General features: G+C 37.2%; 2 protein-coding genes across 3 annotated transcripts in view; one reads left to right on the forward strand and one right to left on the reverse strand.

Annotated features, from left to right (window-relative positions):
* Positions 1 to 20,743, forward strand: part of LOC134844117 (c-Myc-binding protein-like) — a 493,244-nt gene that overhangs the window by 233,927 nt on the left and 238,574 nt on the right. The window lies entirely within an intron of this gene.
* Positions 1 to 20,743, reverse strand: part of LOC134844822 (zinc finger protein 277-like) — an 86,973-nt gene that overhangs the window by 32,141 nt on the left and 34,089 nt on the right. The window contains exon 7 of the mRNA XM_063861637.1: positions 18,919 to 19,051. Within this exon, the coding sequence (XP_063717707.1) occupies positions 18,919 to 19,051 (133 nt within the window). The remainder of the gene's footprint in view (positions 1 to 18,918; positions 19,052 to 20,743) is intronic.

Below are 20,743 nucleotides of genomic sequence, written 5' to 3' on the forward strand. Positions count from 1 at the left end.
GTCTGTGAATAGAACTGTGGGATGTTTTGATCCAAGTATCAGAAATTCATATTCTGTTAGTGTATATATTATGGCTGTACATTCTCTCATTAGAGTTGAGAGTCGTAGCTCTACTTGAGTGAATAATCGAGAATTTGCTGATATGAGGTTCATTTTATTTGTACTATTATGTGATTGTAATAATGCTGCGCCGATGCCAAAGTTCGAAGCATCGCACATTGCATAAAATGGTTGATTTGAATCTGGAATTGTGTTTGAAATTTGTTCAGTTAGAAGTTTTTTAATTTCTTCAAATCGTGCTTGATGTTCTGTATTCCATTCAAAATTATTTTGTTGTCTAAGTATGTTATAGAATGGTCGTAGATATAATTGCATTTTATAAACATATTTGCTTAAAAAGTTTAACATTCCAAGGAATTCTTGGATTTTCTTTTTATTTGTTGGTGGTTGGAGTTTTTGAATAGCGTCTATACGTGATTTCAATGGAGTGATTGTTTTTCCTTCTATATTATGTCCTAAGAATTTAACTTTTGTCAAAAAGAAGTGTGATTTATCGGGGGCGGCCTTCAGATTTTCGTTCTGAAGTATTTGGTGATATTGTTCTAAAACATTGAACATTTCCTCTTTTGTCTGTGATTGCATAAAAACATCGTCTAAATAGGTGATTGCATTTTTCTTGAGTATTAGTGGTCGAAAAATTTTGCTCATAAAAGCTGAAAATGCTGCTGGTCCTATGGATATTCCATAGAATAAGCGGTTGAATTCGTATTGTTGGTTTCCAATAACAAATTGTGTTAAGCGTCGTGATTGTTCATCTAATGGCATTTGATTATATGCACTATTCATATCGGCGGTGGTAAAGTATTTTCCGTTTATTTTTGTTAAAATAACTTGTATTGGTTCAATGGGCCAATTACACTTTGATTCATCTATTAGTGAGTTGAGGTATCTAGCATCGAGAACAATTTTTAATGATTCTCCTTTGGCTAGAATGATAACAGGGTTGATAAATGTGTTGCCTTTTGGTTGTTCCTCTTTGTTTACTGGTGATATAATGTTGTATTGTTCTAAAATGTCGAGTAATCTGTTCACTTTATCGTGTAAGTGAATTGGTACTTTACTTGCTCTTTGTTTTTTGAAAACTGCGTCTGGTTTTAATGGGAGATGTAGTGATGAGCTGATTTTGCCAACATCAAATTTGGATGTTGCATAGACTGATGAATATTTAATTAGCTGTTTTGCTAGTTTTTCAAATTCGTCTTGTGTTATTTGTGAATGTTGGAAATTAAACATTGTTAAAAATTTCTGTTGACTCTCTATGTAGTTACTTATGTTGAATGTAGGTTTGAAATATGGGGTTTTTGTGAAATAATCCGTATTTCTGTTTTCGTTACTTATTATACTATTTATAGATAATTCTTCATTAAGAATTGTGGATTGGCAAATATCTAGTAATTGGAGTATATTATTTACACGATATGCTTTTTCGTGTATTGGTGATATTGTAGCGTTGGTTTCGCAATAGCCTAAAAGTCCTAAAGGTAATGTTACTTGGTAAGGTGTATTGTTGTATACATGTAAGGAAATAATATCTGAATTCGAGTTTTTCAAATATTTTATTGATGAGATTGTGATTTTGAAAAATTTATGAATAGGTTTGAATTCAAAATCTGACATATAAAATTCTTGTTTGTTTTGTTTTTTATCATATTGGTGAACTTGCTTTATTGAAAAATTGTATATGTTTCCTGATAGTGGTTTCAAGTGTTTTCTTTGTTGGTTATATATTGGATAGAATTTTGAAAAGAATGGTGGTTGTTTATTTAATCTTTGAAAAAATGTTAGGGATGTGTCTTTTGTTTTTGTATATTTATCTTTGATTAATATTTTACTATTCAAGATGTTGATTGTTGGTATATATTTAGAGATAAATGGTATTCCAATGATATTGTGTTTAATATCAGTGATATGGAATATTTGTTTAAATGGTTTGGTTAAAATTTTGTTTTGCTCCATTGTTCTTGTGGGGAGAAGAAATAATCGAATTTTTCCGTAGTTTATTAATGTTGATCCTTGTGCTGTTGCTAGTTTGCTGGAGGTTTCAAGAGGTGTTAGCTTTGGGTGTAAGGTTTTTATTTCATTCCATGTGGGAATGTTTATTATATTTGATTCTGCTCCTGAATCAATTAAAAAATCAATTTCAAGATCTGGTGGTTGAAATTCTTTGCTTCTTGGACTTTCTAAAAGAAATGGTATTGTCCAAATTTTTTCTTTGGGTTGTTCTTTTTGTATGTTTTGATAGATGTGATTTGTATTCAAGCATTTTGTTTTTTCGTTCTCATTGGGTTGATTTGTAGTGTTAATTTCATTAGTTTTTTGTGTCGTCGGTGTGGAATGGACGGGTTCAATATAATAATTGTGAAGGAGTTCTGATTGATTCTCATATATGTGTGATGAAAAAGGTTGTTCATATATAACAGGTTCATAGTCATTTTCGACTTTTATCATATTGATGGAGAGAGTGTTTTCTGCATCGCTTTCTGAATCTGATGATCCACAGTTTATTTGATTGAGTTGTAACGTATCAGTTACTGTGTCATCAATACCTGGAGGGTCTGATGTTGTTTCTGGATTAGATTGTACTTGATTAATATGTCTTTGATGTTTAGGTGTACTACTTCTGTGGCGATTATTAGAATTATTATAGTTATTATTATTCCGGTGTGGTGATTGGGAATAATTTCTATAACGATTATTATAACTTGAATGTCGATTTTGTGAATTATTTCGCGATCTGTTTTGGTAATTATTGTTTGGTCTGTTATAGTTTGATCTATTATATGAGTTATTCCTTGATTGATTGTTCGGGTAATTCTGGTTTCGGTTGTTTGAATAACTTCTATTCCGATTATTGGAGTAGTTTCTATTCCTATTGTATGATGAATTTCGTGATTGATTGTTTGGGTAGTAATTATTTCTTGATTGGGAATTAGATCTAGAAACAAATCGTTGTGTATTTGAATTTGATCTGGAATAGTTATTTCGACTATTTGGTCTATTGTAGTGATTTTGTGATGAATTTTGCGTGTTTCTTCGTTCTGGTGATCTTCCTCTATAACTTGAGTTATATGGTGATTGATTTCTTGTATAATTTGTATTGTTCGGGAGTGGTTTTCCTGAACTGTTGTTGCTGTAGACTGTTTTGTTCGGTAGATTTTGATCTTTTTTCATGTATTGGTAGAATGATTTATTTGGTTCTTTTTATTTTTGAGGTTTATTTTGATTGTCTTGCTGTTTTTGTCTACATTCAGAAATACTATGTCCGTATCGTCGGCAATAATTACACCATTTTTTGAAAGATGGTTTGCCTTTAAAGTTTGGGTGTTTTTCGTGAATATTGAGTATTTCAGTGATTTTTTCAACGAGGTCTGTATCTGATTCCTGTATATTGTTTATATTTGTGGAAGCTGTTTCAATTCTGTTAACGTATTGTAATTTCAGATTTTCCGTTTCTTCGAGTTTCATTGTGATTTCTGCTTGTTCTAGTTTGTCTACTAGTTTTCGAAAATCTAAATCGGGTTCTCGAATTGACGAAGGATGGGATGCTCTCTTTTTTATTGCTATTTTCCTTAATTGTGGTGTTAAGGTCATCATTAAGATTTCTGTCATCTTTGTGTTTTTATAGTCATGTGTATTTAATGAATATGCTTTTCGAACTAGTGTTTCGATTCGTACTGCTAATTGCTTGATGGTTTCGTTTGGTAATCTGCGAATTTCATTACATAAAACTGTTTGTTGTTGTTTGTTTCTTTCGGAGTCAAACATTTTTGAAAATTCTTGTGTAAACCTTTTCCAATTTGATTTTATTTCTAATGGCAATACTGAAAACCATTTTTGGGCTGCGCCATCTAGAGTTGTTTGTATTAACGCTGTGCGTCGATGTATCCAGTTTTGATGTAGTGGCGTATTAATTGGTTCAGGTCCTATATTTAAAATCAAATTTGCTGTGACTGCATTTAAATAGTCTTCTACAGAATATTCAGGGTCTGTTCCTGTGAATACCATTAAAGGTTTATTTGATGTTATTGATGATCCACCCATAAGGTATGGATTCATCGTCATTTGTAATGATTCTGCTGCATTTGGCATTTGAGAAAAATTTGAAAGTTGATTTCTTGTTATTTCGTGTTGTTGAAGATAATATGGGAGTGGTATTTCATTTTGCATTTGTGCTGGTTGGTACGAGTTTGCAATCATTGGGTTTTGTTGCTGAATTGGTTGAAAAGATTGTGTATTAATTGGGTTTTGTTGTTGAATTGGTGTTGGTTTTGTGTATCTATTGGTTGTGGAGAAAAAATTCTATTATATGTATGTGGTTTCTGTATTCCTTGTCCACGATATTCTTGATTATAGGGTGTAAATATATCTGGTTGTAAGAAATCATCATCTGAGGATAAGTAATCCATTTGATAAGATGTTTGTTTTTTATTTTTATTTTGTTGAAAAAATGGATAGTTTTCACTACGATCCTGTGGAGGATGTAAATTTGTTTGGAAATTTACTGAATTAGGTGGTGCCATTGGGTTATCCCAGTTTCGAGATCTTGTATAATTACTAAAATTTTTTCGTGGTTGATAATTTGTTTTTGATGGATGTGTGTAATTATAATTATGGTCTGCAAAGTTGTTTCTAGTGAACGTTTTGCGTGTTTTTGGCGGTATTGTCATGGGTCTGTATGTTTGGTAATCCATGTGTGAATATTTTGGGGCAACCGAAGGTTTAACGGTTGATTGTAATGTTACCTGTGTTTGTGAAGGATTTGTATTTCTTGGTGTTGTTAAGTTTGGACGTATTGGTGAAATACTTTGTTGTGTAGTTGTTGTGTGTACGATTTCTTCATTTATGAAGTGTGATGGTGTCTGGATATCTTGTTGAGTAAGATTCCTAGTTCCATTGAGGTTTTCATTGTGTATGACTGTAGAGTTTAAACTATTATTTTGCATATCGGGTAAAAATGTATTATAGTTTAATGGTGTTGCATCAATGGTTAATGGTATTACTCGTACATAATCTCTTACATAAGATATCGTACTTATTGCTTGACTTGAGATTGATTGTGGGAAGTTTATGGATGCGGGATGAGACCATTCGGGGTCCCAAACATAGTCTGATTGTTCTGTGATGGCAGTATCATCGTTTGAGTTTTGGGGTCTAAAATTTTTTCTTGCTTGTGAAATTAAATCAATATAATGTGTGAAATAATCTATTATGAACCATGCCAAGATTTTTTGTAAGTCGTGTTTTGTATGTTGTGAAACTTCATCTTTCGTGAAATTTTCTTTAATTATATTTAGAAAACTAGAGAGTAGTGTGATTTCATGTCGTACTCTTATATGTTTAGATGTTTCTGTCGGTGAGACATTTGGTATCTGAATTTCGTTTTCTAATATCGAGATATAACTATATATTATCGCAAAAACTTCATTGGTGAATATGGAGTTTGCTCTTTGTGAGTTATGATATTGGATGCTTTTTATATATTCTGAGAATACTTTTGAGAATTCTAAATCAAGGTCGTCTGTTTGAATTATATATTTACTGTGATTCTGGTTTGGTGAGCTGAATTCTATGGAGTAGATTCCGTATTGTTGTGTTAGGTTACATATATCTTTTAGATAGTGATCGATAATTTGTCTTTTGATTTTTACATCTGGGAACTCTGTTTTACATGGACTGATTCCGGGTTCAAACAAATTTAAGAGTAAATTTTTGCAGAATATATGCTGTCCGCTATCAGTGGTTGCATCTACGATAAAGGGGAAAATATCATCATCATCTGGACTTTCTTCACCTGGGGTGTGCGTTGAGCTCATTTTTTCGTTCGATGACTGTTAATATGTAATTATCAATGTGTCTAATTGGTTGATTCCAATTGTATAAATGTACTGGTTTGTGTTTATACTGCTTTTTTATTCTTCTTTTTCCTCTTTTTGATGAATTTGAAGTTGTTTCTGAGTCAGAGAAATATAATTGATCGTGAATTGGGCAATTTTTATCTATTGATTCTTTTAGTTTATAAAGTTCGTCTAAACTGTTGGTTTCTGATTCTGAAAATGCGTTTCGATTTTTTGAAAATCTTTTTCGTGTTATTTGTCTTTGTTTAGTTATTATTTTTCTCTTTAATGTTTGTCGTTTTGTTCTAATGTATCCAACTGTTTGTGTATGAGGTGTGATTACAAGGTCGTATTTTTTATTATCTATTTCACAATTGTGTAAAACGATTGTTTGTTTATTTCCTAGGTTTTTAAATGACATAAGGTTTAGGATGACGGATGCAAAAGGTTGTTAAATGATTTCTATTTGCTTAAACTGTTAGTCCTTACGATTTTTTTGTTAGCCTAACCTGGGTCTGTTTGTTCAGGGTTGGGGAGAAAAGTATATCGATTCCGAAGAATGATTTTATACTTTCTCGTGGATAGTATAAGCTAAGGTGTTAACTTACTTAATCTTACTTAAGGGTAGTGATTGTGTTCAGGGTTGGAGAATAGTAAATCGATCCACAAGGTTCAGGTATAATTAGAACGCGAGTAGTTCGTTAGATACTATTTTAAACTTACTAAGTTTAAGATTTATCCTGGGTCTGGTAAGAGGGGGGATCAAGTGAAGGATGAATAACCGAAGTTCTTCACTGTTTATCCTAATTTGAATGATTAGTTTTGTTCAAAAATTTCTATTAGTCCTGGGTTTTTAGAAAGGGTTGGATAGTGAATCGACGTTTGAGGTCGTTAGACACTAGTTAAGTGGGTGGGGGAGAACAAAGTTGTTCTTTTTGATCCAAGGATAGGCCTTGATGATCAAGTTTTAAATTTAATTAAATAGAAAATGATTTAAGATCCAAGGATAAGCCTTGATGATCTGATTTTAAAATTAAGTGAATTTAAGTTTAAAATGTTTTAAATTTGTGTAAAGAATAGATTTAGTATTTTTATGATATTAGTGAGCTTATGAATGCTGTTATGTTTAGGCGATGAAGCTGGAACAACAGGATGATTTATAATTACTAACCGTTTATTGTCATGCTACTAATTTTTATTTTTATTTTTCAATAAATATTTTTCAAACATGTTTTGTATATTACTGCAGAATTTAGGAAAACGATCTGAGATCTTTTTATCAATCGTTATTGTATATTAATAATTTTGTTTAGCGCCTGAAATGATTTTGAAGATTGACTTCAAAATTTTATGTTTGCAAATGAAAATCTAAATTCATTGCTAGTAGTATTCTAAATACAAAAGTTTGTTCTGGCTTTTGCCGAACTATCATATAACTATATGGTAAGTTTCTGCTTTGTCGTATGTCGTCTCTGGTTCGAGGTCTTCTTCCAATTCCGGGTAGTTCTGTTATCGTTCGGAATATCACTCTGATCTATTGAGTCGTAGAGACATTTCGATTAAATTATTGTCGTATAACATTTTGTAAATGTTTTGTCTAAATTCTATTATTGGTTAATTCTAAGCTATTAAGGTCTTGTTCGAGACTTATGGTCGCACCAGATGAGTTAGGACCGATGGGTATAACTCATAGAGTAATTTCGGATAGGGTACACCGTCTGCTCGTCACGCTATCTTATTTTCGGCCGGATAGATTCGTGCAACTTCTTAGTCTAATACCGATCCTAATCTTACTCTTATACTGTCTAGTCTCAGGTTGTTTAACTAGTCTCTGCTAGGCTCAATAGATCTAGGGTATACTGGTTTATTGCGGCTGCTGAAGTACTCGGGAGAGTTCAACTAATTTCTAAGTTAAATTCAAATCTCTCTGGTGCTGAAATTACAAGTAATTTCAGCACTTACAAATAAGTGGATTGTTAGTTAGATGGATCATGATTGGTTAATATTAAATACTTTACATTGGTAAAATATCTAATTTATCCAATCATAAAATGTAGTTTAGATCAGGTTCCAGTACGCACTGTATTGGAAACATGCATAGATATAATCATGTTGTCACTGACTCGATACAACTTCCGATATTTTTCTAAGAAAAAACTGCCTTCAGGTTAAATAACACATGCCTCCAGTTTTCAAAAAAGCAATGGGAAGAACGAAATTGAACTTAAAATTCTAATTCAGCTTGTTTCTTAAAATCTTTAAATATTTACTGTCCTATTTAAAAGAATTAAAAAGTTCCAGCGCGTAGAAAAAACCAAAATGCAAATACCATTCAAAAACTTTTCCATACAATGTTTATTTAAATAGAAGTTAATTGTCAGGCGTCTTGGGAATCGACTTCGCATTCAATTTTTTTTTGTTTTGTTTTTTTTTTCAATTTGCAGGTTGCTCGTTGGATTTTTTTCTGATATGGTTGAGTTTGTGTCAAACCATTTAATTTTTTTTAAAACGCTGTACGAAAAATCAGTGCATATCACAACAAGGGTAGCCGGTTACTGTGCAAGTAGCACAGAATGTTCCGACCTCAGTCTTATAAAAATTAGTTTCGTTTTCAAATTAGTGTCGTTTTTTCTGCATGGTGTGATAAAAAGATCTGAACAAAAAATATAACTTAGGCATATTTGACAGTAATAGTGATGAAGGCCATTCCGAAAACAATTTTTGAAGAAAATTGATTAGAAAAACAAAAAAATGAGAAAAAATAAAACTTTTTAAGTTTTTTTGCAGAAATGTTTGCGGAACTTTAGCATTTGTTTACAAAATGGTGACAAGAAACTCCCCAAACTACACGCTCACACCATATTAGTTCGTAAATAGACCAAAAATCAACAATTTCAAACTGGTTTCTCTCAACCTTGAGAAAAAAATTTTGAAAACTTTTAATGTCGATCAAATCAGGATCGAAAGGGCTTTAATATGACATATCACTTGAATCATTGCGATAATCATTTGTTGTGCCTGATTTTGCGTGGAAAAACTAAAATCAATCGACCCATTCTGATAAATATTTGTGATACTTGATTCAGCGTGGTAAACTAAAAGACACAACCCGAAAACAAAGTTCCTCCCCCTTTTTCCATTGTTAGGAACAATAAAGATCTTCCATCTGTGATTCAGTTTTCATTAAAGCCGCAAAAATAGCCAACAGAGCGTTGGGAAGGAGTCAATGAATGCAAGGAAAAAGAATGAAAATTGGCCTGTTTTCTGAAAAAAAAAACATTTTCTTTCAGAACTTTCATTTCAGAGTAAAAGTTATAGGTCCTTACAGCTCTTTAAATTTTACAAGCAATTCATGATTATAATAATTATCTTAATAAACATAGCAAACAGGCAGTTGGTTGGGAAAGACTCAGAGAAAGCAAATAAGCAGAAATTTTTTCGAATTTTTCCAGAAAACTTTTAATAGCCTGAAAGCTTTTTTAACTTCTAGAACAATTCACAATTGACAAAGTTTTGTTGAAATGAAATCAAGTTGAGAAAACTGAATCCACAGACTAGCTTTTTGTTTCGCAAGGAAATCTGATAAGTAAACTCCACTTTCGAAACTAGAAGTTGTTAACGTTTTAAAACCTTCACACGTTTGCTGTTCGATAGTAGGGTTGGCCTTCCTTTCAAAAAAAAGAAGTTTTTGAGGTGAACTGAAAAAAAAATCATTAATCAAACCGCACAAAAAGTTTGAACTTGAACATTTTTTGAGACTTTTCCTGAAAAAAAAGGGAAAAAAGTTTCATCGCGACGATGCAAGAGCCTAAAACACGTTCAACAACTGCATAAATGCATATAAAACAAGAGTATAAATGTATATAAAATAAGGAAGAGTGCCGAGTAGCCTAAGCTACGGTACCGCCGACTATACAGACTTGCCAGTTGGTGTAGGTTCGAGTACCCCACCTGACCATGTATTATTATACTAAAAAAGGGGGTTATATCCTATTGTAATTGTTTTTTGATACTTAACCGGTTCAGCCTTGATGAAATTTTGAGTTTCCGAAAATATGATGAAATTTTAAGTTTCCGAAAGTTTTTGCCGTTAAATGCTCTTAATAATTCAAGCACTCGACATCATAGTTTTTACCAACTTACGGAGATTGAGCGCGCTCATTTTGGCGCCCCACCGACGGCCTACTAACTACTGACGGGCTGTGCTAATTACTAGCTGGTCTGTGTAATCAGCCTACTGTGCTACTGACGGGCTGTGCTACTGACAGGCTGTGCCTACTGCCTACTGACGTGCTGGGCTGTGTAATCAGCCTGCTGTGCTACTGGCCGGCTGTAGTACTGACGGGCTGTGCCTACTGCCTACTGACGGGCTGTGATTCAGTGTGAGTAAAAACTCTAGTTGGAAGATTAAAGGCAGTTTGTGGAACAGTTCCGCCAAGTTGAAGCAGGAGTACTCGGAGTTCAGCAGGAGTATCCGGAGTTCAAGCAACTGAAGCATTGCGACTTGTCATCTTGGGCGAAACAAGGATAAATTTTTGCTAGTCTATCATTCAAAAGTTTGTACGATTTCGGCAGACCATCACAGACAGGCGGTATGACGGACAATTGAGGCCTTCAAACAGGTATCCGGATTTCAAATGAGGCTTTTAGACAGAAGGAACGGAGGATTTTCTCAGCTATTCAGATCATCAGACAGGGGGTCAATTACAGACGTTTTGTGTGAGTTTGAGAAACGGTTGCTGGACAACTCCTCTGCAGCAGACCAAAAATCTGACAACCGAAAACCGTTGACCGCCCAATCTCCAAAACTGTAAGAAGGTTCCAAAACTTTTAAAACTCTCCATTCGTGCTATAAATTTTTGTACGATGTTATACATGTTAATGTTTTTCCCGCAAGATAGCACCAGGTAGTTTTTCTCAAAACTCAAAATTTTTGGGCAGTTCCGTTGAACTGAAAAATCTTACAATCGGTACATAGACAAACTGATTGACATTTTTTTTTCGATACCAAAAATTTTTGGATATATGTGAACGGAATATAGACAAGAGGTACTGGACTAGTTTAAGGATTGGATTATGACTCAAACCCGCTGATCAAAATTCTCCTAAAAGTTTTTGTGAACAATTAAAAAACTGTCAAAAAATCCTCAGACCGTCCTCAGAATCCTGCGGAACTGTGCTGTAAGATGACACCAACCTTATGATAAGTGATCTGGCAGCAAAATATCAGGCAAATTAAGTTGAGTTTTTTCATTTGAGGTTTCTTTCGCGTGTGTTGTTGGAATCTAACCAATTTGCCTGAAACCCCACCCACCTTTGGTAAAACTGAAAACCAGATCGCTTCAAGTGTATCAACGCCGAAATTTGCCCGTCCGATTACTGACATCCTTGCGTGACAGTAATGTTAAGTGGTCAAGTACGGTGATAATAAGTGGGTTAAGTTGATTTCTTTCATCCTCAGGTTTACTCCGTGTGTGCTGTTGGAGTTCGACCGATCTATCTAATTTTCCAACCCAATTGGTACTTAAGCGTAACATAACGGTCGCATAGTTTCCTTAAGGGTATGGTATACATTCTAGGAGCTAGTTCCTTGGATCACGCGCTCCGCAAACTTCCCGTTCCGTCTCAGAAGCGCGTCCAAGATACTTGCTTTACCAATCCAGGTTTAAGTTTGAACTTTAACGCTAGGGACTCTCAAAAAACAATTCAGTACTACCTTCATCACTACTTGTCTCACCGTAACGACCTTGTAATTTGGCACGACGCCATTAATAAGTCAATAAGTAGGCACCGCAGCAACAATAACTGCAAGCCGAGTAGTGCGCAACTTGTCACTTTGTTATTAAGGTATAGGACAATTATTTGTGCGATCGTATACTGTAGACGGAACGGAACCGAGGATATAGAAGAAAGTTTAGTTTTAACTGGTATTCTCGTTCTGAACGTCGTCAAAGACTTTATCTCTAAGCGTAAGGCTAAGGACCAGGTACTAAATGAGAAGGACAAAAAGTTTGACCAGGCTCCTTCCCTCGAGTTAAAGACTCTCCTCCTAAGCGCTAATCTTAACATCCTTAAGACGCGTAAGAAGCGGAACCGCTTACCACTCAAAGCTCGAAAAGCTATTAAAAAAATAGTCTTCAGGTGGAAGCTTTAAGACGTCAAGTTCCCCCATCTTGTAAACTAATGTTGATATTTGAATGCAAATTTAATTACGTAACAAAACAATTTCTCATTTTATTAATTGTTGTCTATTTAGTGAGCATCTGTAAAAAATTGTCAATTTTTGAAAAACATGGACGAAAGATTCCAAAATAAGACACGCAGTTAATTGAAACCCGCCTAAATCTAGAAAATGTGCTGCTCAAAGTTTTTTCATTATTACTTGAAGGCATTGAGAATAATAGTAGCACCGCAAAAATTGATAACGCTGTTTACAAATGTGAAATTGCTTTGGAAAAAGCTGTAGACGTGAATGAGCAACTAATTAGGTTAGCGGGAAAAACAAAAAACCTCGAAAAAATTTTTGCCCAGCAAGAACTTTGGCTTAAGAAAGTAACCAAAAAGAGCGAGTAATGCATGAAGCTCAGAAATACAAGATGAGCCTTGAGCCTTCGTCATTTTCAGCAGCCGCCATTATAAGGAGCAAGGGATCTTTACAACAAACTAGAAATTAGACATCCTCAAGCTCGCACAAAACAAGAAATTCAGTAGCATGAGTATCTGAAAACAGGTCGAAGGTCTCTAATGATATTAGGAAACAGGAGTCACTTAAGTCTGATAAATCTGCTTCCACTCGTCATACGTCGACAGTTCACAATATGTCATCAAGTGAGAAACGGCATGAAATAGTTTCAGTAAAACGACGTCACGAGGAGCTGGAAAAGCAGTATCAAGTATCGGTAAGGCTCAAAGAGCAAGAGAATTGTCTCAAGTTCGAACAAAGTCAGCTGGAGCTAGAGCAATTGGCTGAAAGTCATTAAAAGCAACTAATTGAAATGGAAATGAAAGCGTTTGAAATTGAGGATAATAGTGCGCTAGGTTTGCTGGCCTTCACTCCTGCACCAATTTTGTCAGAACCGACGACTCCAGCCAACCTCGCTCATGCAATTATCACTAGCAATGGTCATAACCATGGGCACACAGCAATTAGGTACGCTGGAACCTATAATCATGGACATCGAGTTATGCTTCAATTTGGCAGTGCAAGCCTTTTGTCATTGCAAGCTTCTCCTCTAACTGTTTCATTCCCAGTTAACAATATGCATTCTAGTGCACACTTGTTACCACCGCCGTCTGCTGTTCCTTTACAGACCATGAGCTCAAACAAAACAATTGGTAGTTTTGCCAACGGGCAACCGGAATCATTACCTGTCCCAATGTTACCGGCACAACCCGGTACTTTTTTTCTTTGTCACCTGCATTTGCTGGTGGTGACTTCTCATCTTTTGGCGTAAACCCACCGCCGGTTTTCCTTTCGGCACCTCATTGCCAAGCGGCGCCTTTCCATGCGCAACATTATATTCCCTTCGTACCGCATACTGTGTCACCTAATATCAACGATTACTATACAAGTGATGCAAACTTATGGCGATTGACTGCTACAACTCCAATAGTCACGCCCGTTCAATGCTGTAATGCTGGAAACATTTTCTCTAATGTGATAACTGTTGTCCCAATGTGTAACCCAGCCATCCCGTATACTAGTGGTGGGGTTGTGGTGGGGTACCTTAAAACTCCACCAGTTTATCCTCAACATTTTCCTTATTTTGTCAAGAATGCTAATACTAGTTATCAGCCAGTCAACGAAGACTACGCACCGTCTTCTGCTAATCCGAACCAAGGTTGTTAATCGGATCGATCTCTCTCCGCTCGTGAATCGGCGGTATTTTTAATGCATAGCCGCAAAGATCATCTTCCCGAATGGAAGTTAGCCCAGTTTGACGGCAACCCGTGGCGCTATGTACAAGGATGCACTGGCAAATCTGGCGCCGTAGCAGTTTTCAAATCATTGTCATTTAACGATGATCTAAAAAATGTTAACCTGTTAAGCGAAGCTGTTAGTTAACTTACGCCTAACCTCAAAGAAGCTTGATCAATGCATACTGTTAGGCATAACTTGCAGCGCCCAACACTCTTAAATTTTAATAACTGGTTGAAAGAAAAGGGCGAGGGGCATGAGAGATTACGTGTAAGGCAAAAAACGAGGAACCAGTTAAGCCAAAATCAACCACAATTTTTGCAGCAAACACCAAGGTAACTGAAAGTAGACATGCATTGTGGAACTGCGCTGTTTTCAGAGAAAAGAATGCTACTCAGCGAGCGAAATACGTAGCTGAATAGAAGTTTTGCTTCGCTTGCCTCAACGACAATCCTAGTTTCCGGCAATGCTCTAGAGCTTAAAAAAATGCCAGAAGCCAGAGTGCGATAGCACACAAAGTGCCTTGCTCCACGGAGCCGAAAAAAAATATTTCCTCGGAAGAAAAATTCAAATGTCTCAAATAAGCTGGAGCAAACAAGTCCACAGAGAATACAAACATTTCCACCCACGCCGCTGTTATTGATTTACATGACTTTGAATCGTCTATAGGGTTGTTGTCATTTGCAACATTTGGTGTGTCCTCGGATGTAACCAGTATTCTGATGTTGGTTCCTTGTGATAGTGCATTGACACACTTCTAGGTGTCTTCGTCACTCGTTAACCGTCTCGGCTTAGTAGGGGAGTCCGTTAACTTGTCAATAAATGTTTTCAATTCAACCGCCAATGTTGAGACTCAGAGAGTCTCAAGTTTACCTTTTCCTCCGAGCCGAATAATAGTGATTTCGTATTCCCTCTGCGTGCATATGTTAAAGACAATGTTGAGATTGGCTCCGAGACAATCATTAATGCTGATTTGCAGAATAAATATCCACGATTAGCACCTATTAAGTCCACTCAATATGCTTATGAGGACGTTGAAGTTACTATAGGACAAGACGACTACCACGCCGTTAGACTCATTGAGTTAATCTTTGGAGATGATAATAATTCACCATGTTCCGTTCGCCTACCAATAGGTTGGGTCATAGGTGGTCCGTTGCCGCCGTCTGTTGCTTCTACTTTGTGTTTCAAGTGTGTTGTTGAAGATTCCTCCTTGACTGATCAGATAAAATCCTGGTACGTGTTGGAGTCTTATGGTGCTTTCAATTAAATTGGTGCCCGTTCCGCCGCGTATAATTATTCTTTATCCATCCTTTATTCTGAAACCGTTCACAATGGCGAAAGATACATTGTGCCTATGCTTTGGATTGATAGTAATGTCAGTCTACCAAACAATTATCACTCGTCACTCGCCCATTTTAAAACATTGGAGAGAATATTAAGTTAAGACTCTGAACTGCGCGAAAGATACGCAGACACAATTAGAGGGGACATTAGGAAAGTCTATGTCGTTACTGTCGAGCCGCATGATCCACGTAAGCGTTCCGATCGCGAGCGGTATCTTCCGCACCATCCCGTCGTAAAACCAAATAAGCCGGGTAAGGTCCGCCGAGTCCCTAATTGGGGCTTCTAAGTTTCACAGCACATCCTTAAATAAGTCCTTATTGGTGGGTCCAGACCTACCCCAAACGTTAATTTTGTAATTTTGAGATTCCGTCGACACAAGTACGCCGTCTCCGCGGATATAGAGGTTATGTTCCTCCAGGTAGGAGTCCTCGCCCGCAATCAAATTTCGCTCTATTTTTTGTGACTGGAGGATACCACTTCCGATGTGGTAATTCACCAGTACACTCGCCATATATTCGGCGCATGGGATTCGCCTACATGCGCAATTTCGCGATGCGAAAAACAGCAACTGATAATATGTCCACATACCCTGAGGCCGCATCAGTCGTAAACGAAAATTTTTAAATGGACGATTACTTGGATTCGTTCGATGACGTTACCCATGCAATTAAAATTAGCCGTGATTTGGTTTCGTTACTCAAGTTGGGAGGATTTATTTTGACTAAATTTGTCAGTAATACCGATAAAATTTCTTTGGCAATGAACACCGATCATTGCGAAACCTCGTCTTTACCCATCAAAAAAACACGTAACGGTGCCGAACAATCATCACATGTCTTAGGTCCTAAGTTGGACCATGTGAAAGACACATTGGTTGTTAGCAGAAGCAAGAATTGTCCTGTGGATAAGGCAATAAGTCAACGAACCGTCTTGAGTATCGTCTCTTCTGTGTTTGACCCAGTTGGGTTAGTAGCTCCATACTCAACTAGGGCCCGTCTTTTGCTTAGATATATTTGGAAAATCAGTGGCCAAAATTGAGACGACGAAGTGCCGGAAGACATAAGAAGTCAATTTCTCGAGTGGCACTCCGGTCTCCCTCTCTTAGGGCAATTGACTATTCTCCGCTGTTACTTCACAGAACCTGTGGATCAAACTGAGCTCCACATGTTCGGTGATAGCTCGCAGGACGTTTTCTGTGCCGTTGGAATTTTGCTTATGCTACAATCGAATTCGCACAAAGCTCAAACATCCTTCATCTTTGGTAAAGCTCGCGTTGCTCCCATGAAAGCGCTATCTAAACCGAAGCTAAAGCTTCAAGCTGCTCTGCCCGCAACTCGACTGAAATATGATATACTGAAAGCAATTACCGTTAACATTAATCAGGTCTACATGTGGACAGATAAAACTACAGTTTTGCAGTGGCTAAACTCCGGTGACAAATTACCTGTCTTCGTGGCTAACCGTGTCGGCGAAATCCTCGAATCGACAAGCATTGATGAGTGGCACCATGTTCTGAGCGGCGATAATCCAGCTGATTCCGATACGCGGGCGATTTCTTTGGAAGTCCTCAAGGATAGCAGCTGGCTCACTGGTCCGAGCATTCTCAGGACTACTGATTGCCTGTTTATACCCGACGAACGTGCGATCAATAAAATTCGTTTGAAGGTTTCTTCTTTTTGATGTCGATAATTGCGTGGAGACATCATTTTCCTTCGTCACCGATGTCACATCCATCAAACAGCCCGCAGCCTCCACCACAAGCATTTTCATCAAAGTTTAGATTACATGCGCTTCGTTTTTTAAAAAAATGAAATGTGAAATACTTGCGTTGGGTAGACTACTTCAGTGTATCGAAAATCAATGTGTAACATGCCGTAAGCGCAAAAGAAGTATCATCCAGCCAATCATGTCCAATTTAACTGTCGAACGTCTCGGATATAAGCAACCACCCTTTAATCATACGGGTGTGGAATACTTTGAACCACTTTACGTTCCGGCAGAAGCACTGAAAAAAGATGAGGATTTCTTTTCACCTGCCTCACCACCAGGGCTCTACACCTTGAGACTGTATCATCTCTGGACACTAGTTTTTGTGTCATGGGCATTGAACGGTTCATTGCGCGGCGTGGTACAACAAGCACGATCTGGTCGGATAACGGCACGAACTTCGTTGGTGCGGAAGAGGAATTACTTGCCTGCATCAAGAGCTGGAATGGCATGGCGCAGACCATTTTTGCACAGAAAAACGTTGCTTGGAAATTTAACCCGTCAGGCGCACCCCATCATGGCGGCTCCTGCGAGCGCCTCGTCCGAAGAGTAAAGCGCGTACTTTACGATATACTAGGCAGTAGGCGAGTCACCGAAGAGATGTTAGGAACAACATTCTGCTTAGTTGAGCAGGCTTTGAATTAGAGGCCAATCACTCCCGTTAGTACTGATTCACGTGAGTTAGAAGCATTAACCCCAATCCAGTTTTGCCTTGCACAACACGCCACAAGCTTTCCTTTGCTTTTACCTGGGGAGCACTTTGACCACAAGAAAAGGTGCGTGCGAGCGCAGTCGTATGCTAACGCTATTTTGTCTCGTTGGCTTGGCGAAAATGCTCTCTCACTGAATAAGTGTGTCAAGTGGCACACTCATTCTGACTCCACTCTTAAGACAGGCAATATCGTGTGGGTGATTGAGCCCGATAGTCCGCGTGGGTACTACTCCTTCACCCGACTCGTCAAGCTAAACTACGGACATGACAGTTGCGCCCAATCCACTCTTGTTAAGACCGCAACCCGTGAAGTCACTCGGCCGACCGTTAAGCTGGCTCCGGTTCTCCCTTCTTCTGGGGGGGGGGGGGAGGATGTTGCAACGCAAATGTAACAAGAGTATAAGTGCATATATAACAAAAGTATAAATGCATATAAAATCATATAAAATGAGGACGGATGGCCGAGTGTCCTAAGCTACAGTAACGCCGACTATACAGACTTGCCAGTTGGTGTGGGTTCGATTCCCCCACCTGACCTTGTCTTAATATACTAAAAAAGGGAGTTATATCCTATTTTAATGGTTTTTTTGGTTCTAATTCGGTTCAGCCTTGGTAAAGGCTGACCGCCAAAAACAGCAATTTGTCTCAAAGACATTTTTACCGGTTCATGTGGTTAGCTTGCGCATATTTTTTTCGTTTTTGGGGCAGTTTAATGAAGTTATATGATGTAAATTGGATCATTGGATGAAGTGTTTCTTCCGCTAGGAAAATTGAAATTAAATCCCAATTCGTGGTTTTCGTGTTTTTCGTGGTCTTAATGATTTTGCTGTTTGATAGTGCATTTTGTTGTGATTTTAATAAAGAAAAAGAACGGAACTTAAATAAATAAAAAGCCAAACCTCAAAAACATTTTCTAAAGCTCTAAAAAGACCCTGTTTGGCCTTTAATTTCAAATTTATTTGGTTTTCTGATTTAGTTAATCCACAATTTTTGGCAATATCGTCAAGTCTTAGTGATTCATACTGTCGAAACTCTGGGGTTTCCATGAGTAGGTTAATCTTTTGACGTCATAATGATTTTGAGCCTCTTAAGTTTACTCCGTCAAAATGAAAAAAATTAAGGTCATTAACATCGCTAAAACATGTTGTCAATTTTCGGCATTGTCTTTACAAACCAGGTCGAGACTGTATGCAATTTGGGTCTGGGATTGACATGCGGAGCGACTTTCAAAGGCTTGGCATAAGAGGGGGACCTCGACTGAAGAATCAGTTGTTACTCACCAGGTAGTTGATGATGTAGTACTTGTCGTATATGGTGTTCTTCGCATTCAACTTCCGATGCTGCTTTCTCTTCATGTGTTCAAAAAGCTCCGCCTTGTCCGCATAAATACTGTCACAGTGCAAGCACTGACACCTAAACAAATAAGAGAGAGGTATGAATTAATCTTAGAACTTATTTATAGTTTACCTATACTCTTTTCCAACTAAGCCAAATCATTCATTTTTACAAAATCAAGTGGGTGACTCTTTGCTTCCTTTCTTCGAGTTTAAATTGGTTCCTTGATCCCTTGCTTCTTGTGTAATTTGACTCGTTACTTCGTTCTTTCAATTCTCTTTTGACACTTTGATTGCTTCATACGAGTATTTCTTGACTCTTTGCTTTTTTGTTCGGGTTTAATTTGGCTCCTTGATTCCTTCCTTCGTTTCTAATTCAACTCTGTGCTTCAATGTCTCGATTTTCTCTTGAGAGTTTGCTTGCTTCATTCGAATATTTCTTGACTCTTTGCTTTTTTCTTCGTGTTTAATTTGGCTCGTTACTTCGTTATCTCGATTCTCTCTTGAGAGTTTGCTTGTGAGTTAGGACCGAAGTGTATAACTCATAGAGTAATTTCGGATAGGGTACACCGTCTGCTCGTCACGCTATCTTATTTTCGGCCGGATAGATTCGTGCAACTTCTTAGTCTAATACCGATCCTAATCTTACTCTTATACTATCTAGTCTCAGGTTGTTTAACTAGTCTCTGCTAGGCTCAATAGATCTAGGGTATACTGGTTTATTGCGGCTGCTGAAGTACTCGGGAGAGTTCAACTAGTTTCTAAGTTAAATTCAAATCTCTCTGGTGCTGAAATTACAAGTAATTTCAGCACTTACAAATAAGTGGATTGTTAGTTAGATGGATCATGATTGGTTAATATTAAATACTTTACATTGGTAAAATATCTAATTTATCCAATCATAAAATGTAGTTTAGATCAGGTTCCACCCATCCGGGTTTTACAGAGTTTTTTAGAATAGTTTTTCTGCAATTCGAAGATGGATGATGGACGTTGGTATTTGGCGAACATCTTATTTCTTCTGGGTTTTCTTATTAGAGAAGTCCCAGATTCAATCATTGTGTCTTCTCAAGACAACGACTGGGTTTTCGCAACAAACTCAAATCTGATTTCAGAATGGTTGGCTATGTCAGGTTTTTCTGTTTCATTGGTGAGAACTTCTTTGTGTTTGACCTTGTCTGGGAATGGCGTGGAGATTGTGCGTGGTGGGGATGCCTGGTTACTCGGATCTGTACGTATACTTGAACATCGAGGTGGTCATTGGTCTAGTTCAATGAAGTCCTTTTCTGCGAAGTCAAGTCGTACTCTAAATCCTTTGAGTTGTGATTGTGGGCGGCATATTGATTGTAGTTGGCCATTCTTTCTCGAGTGTAGTAGGGTCGTTTTGTCTTTGGATGTTCGTCCTTGGTGTTGTATTCTGATCTATGTATTGCATAATGTAATTTACATTTTATAAAACTTTTATTAGTTTAATATTTTTTAATTATGATTTTAGTTAGTTGTTTTCACAAAAGCTTTTTGTTTTAGTTCAGTTATTTTGAAGAGTTACTCACCCTTGAGTAGCTCTTATTAAAAATAGGAGTGTGGTCACAAAGCGTGGATGTAGCACGGTGGGTTAGGCCGGCTATAGAGCATGCTCAGGACGTCCTTCCTGGTGGGTTAGGCCAGGAGTGGGAGTATGATTGCATGCGGTTTTTGTGAGAGGTCCTGTTATGTGACAACGTTTTATGTTGGGTTTGTTGTGGTTTTTCTTATGCTTTGTTGGTTGTGT

The sequence above is a fragment of the Symsagittifera roscoffensis genome, chromosome 4 (assembly GCF_963678635.1).
Source record: "Symsagittifera roscoffensis chromosome 4, txSymRosc1.1, whole genome shotgun sequence".
NCBI lineage: Eukaryota > Metazoa > Xenacoelomorpha > Acoela > Convolutidae > Symsagittifera > Symsagittifera roscoffensis.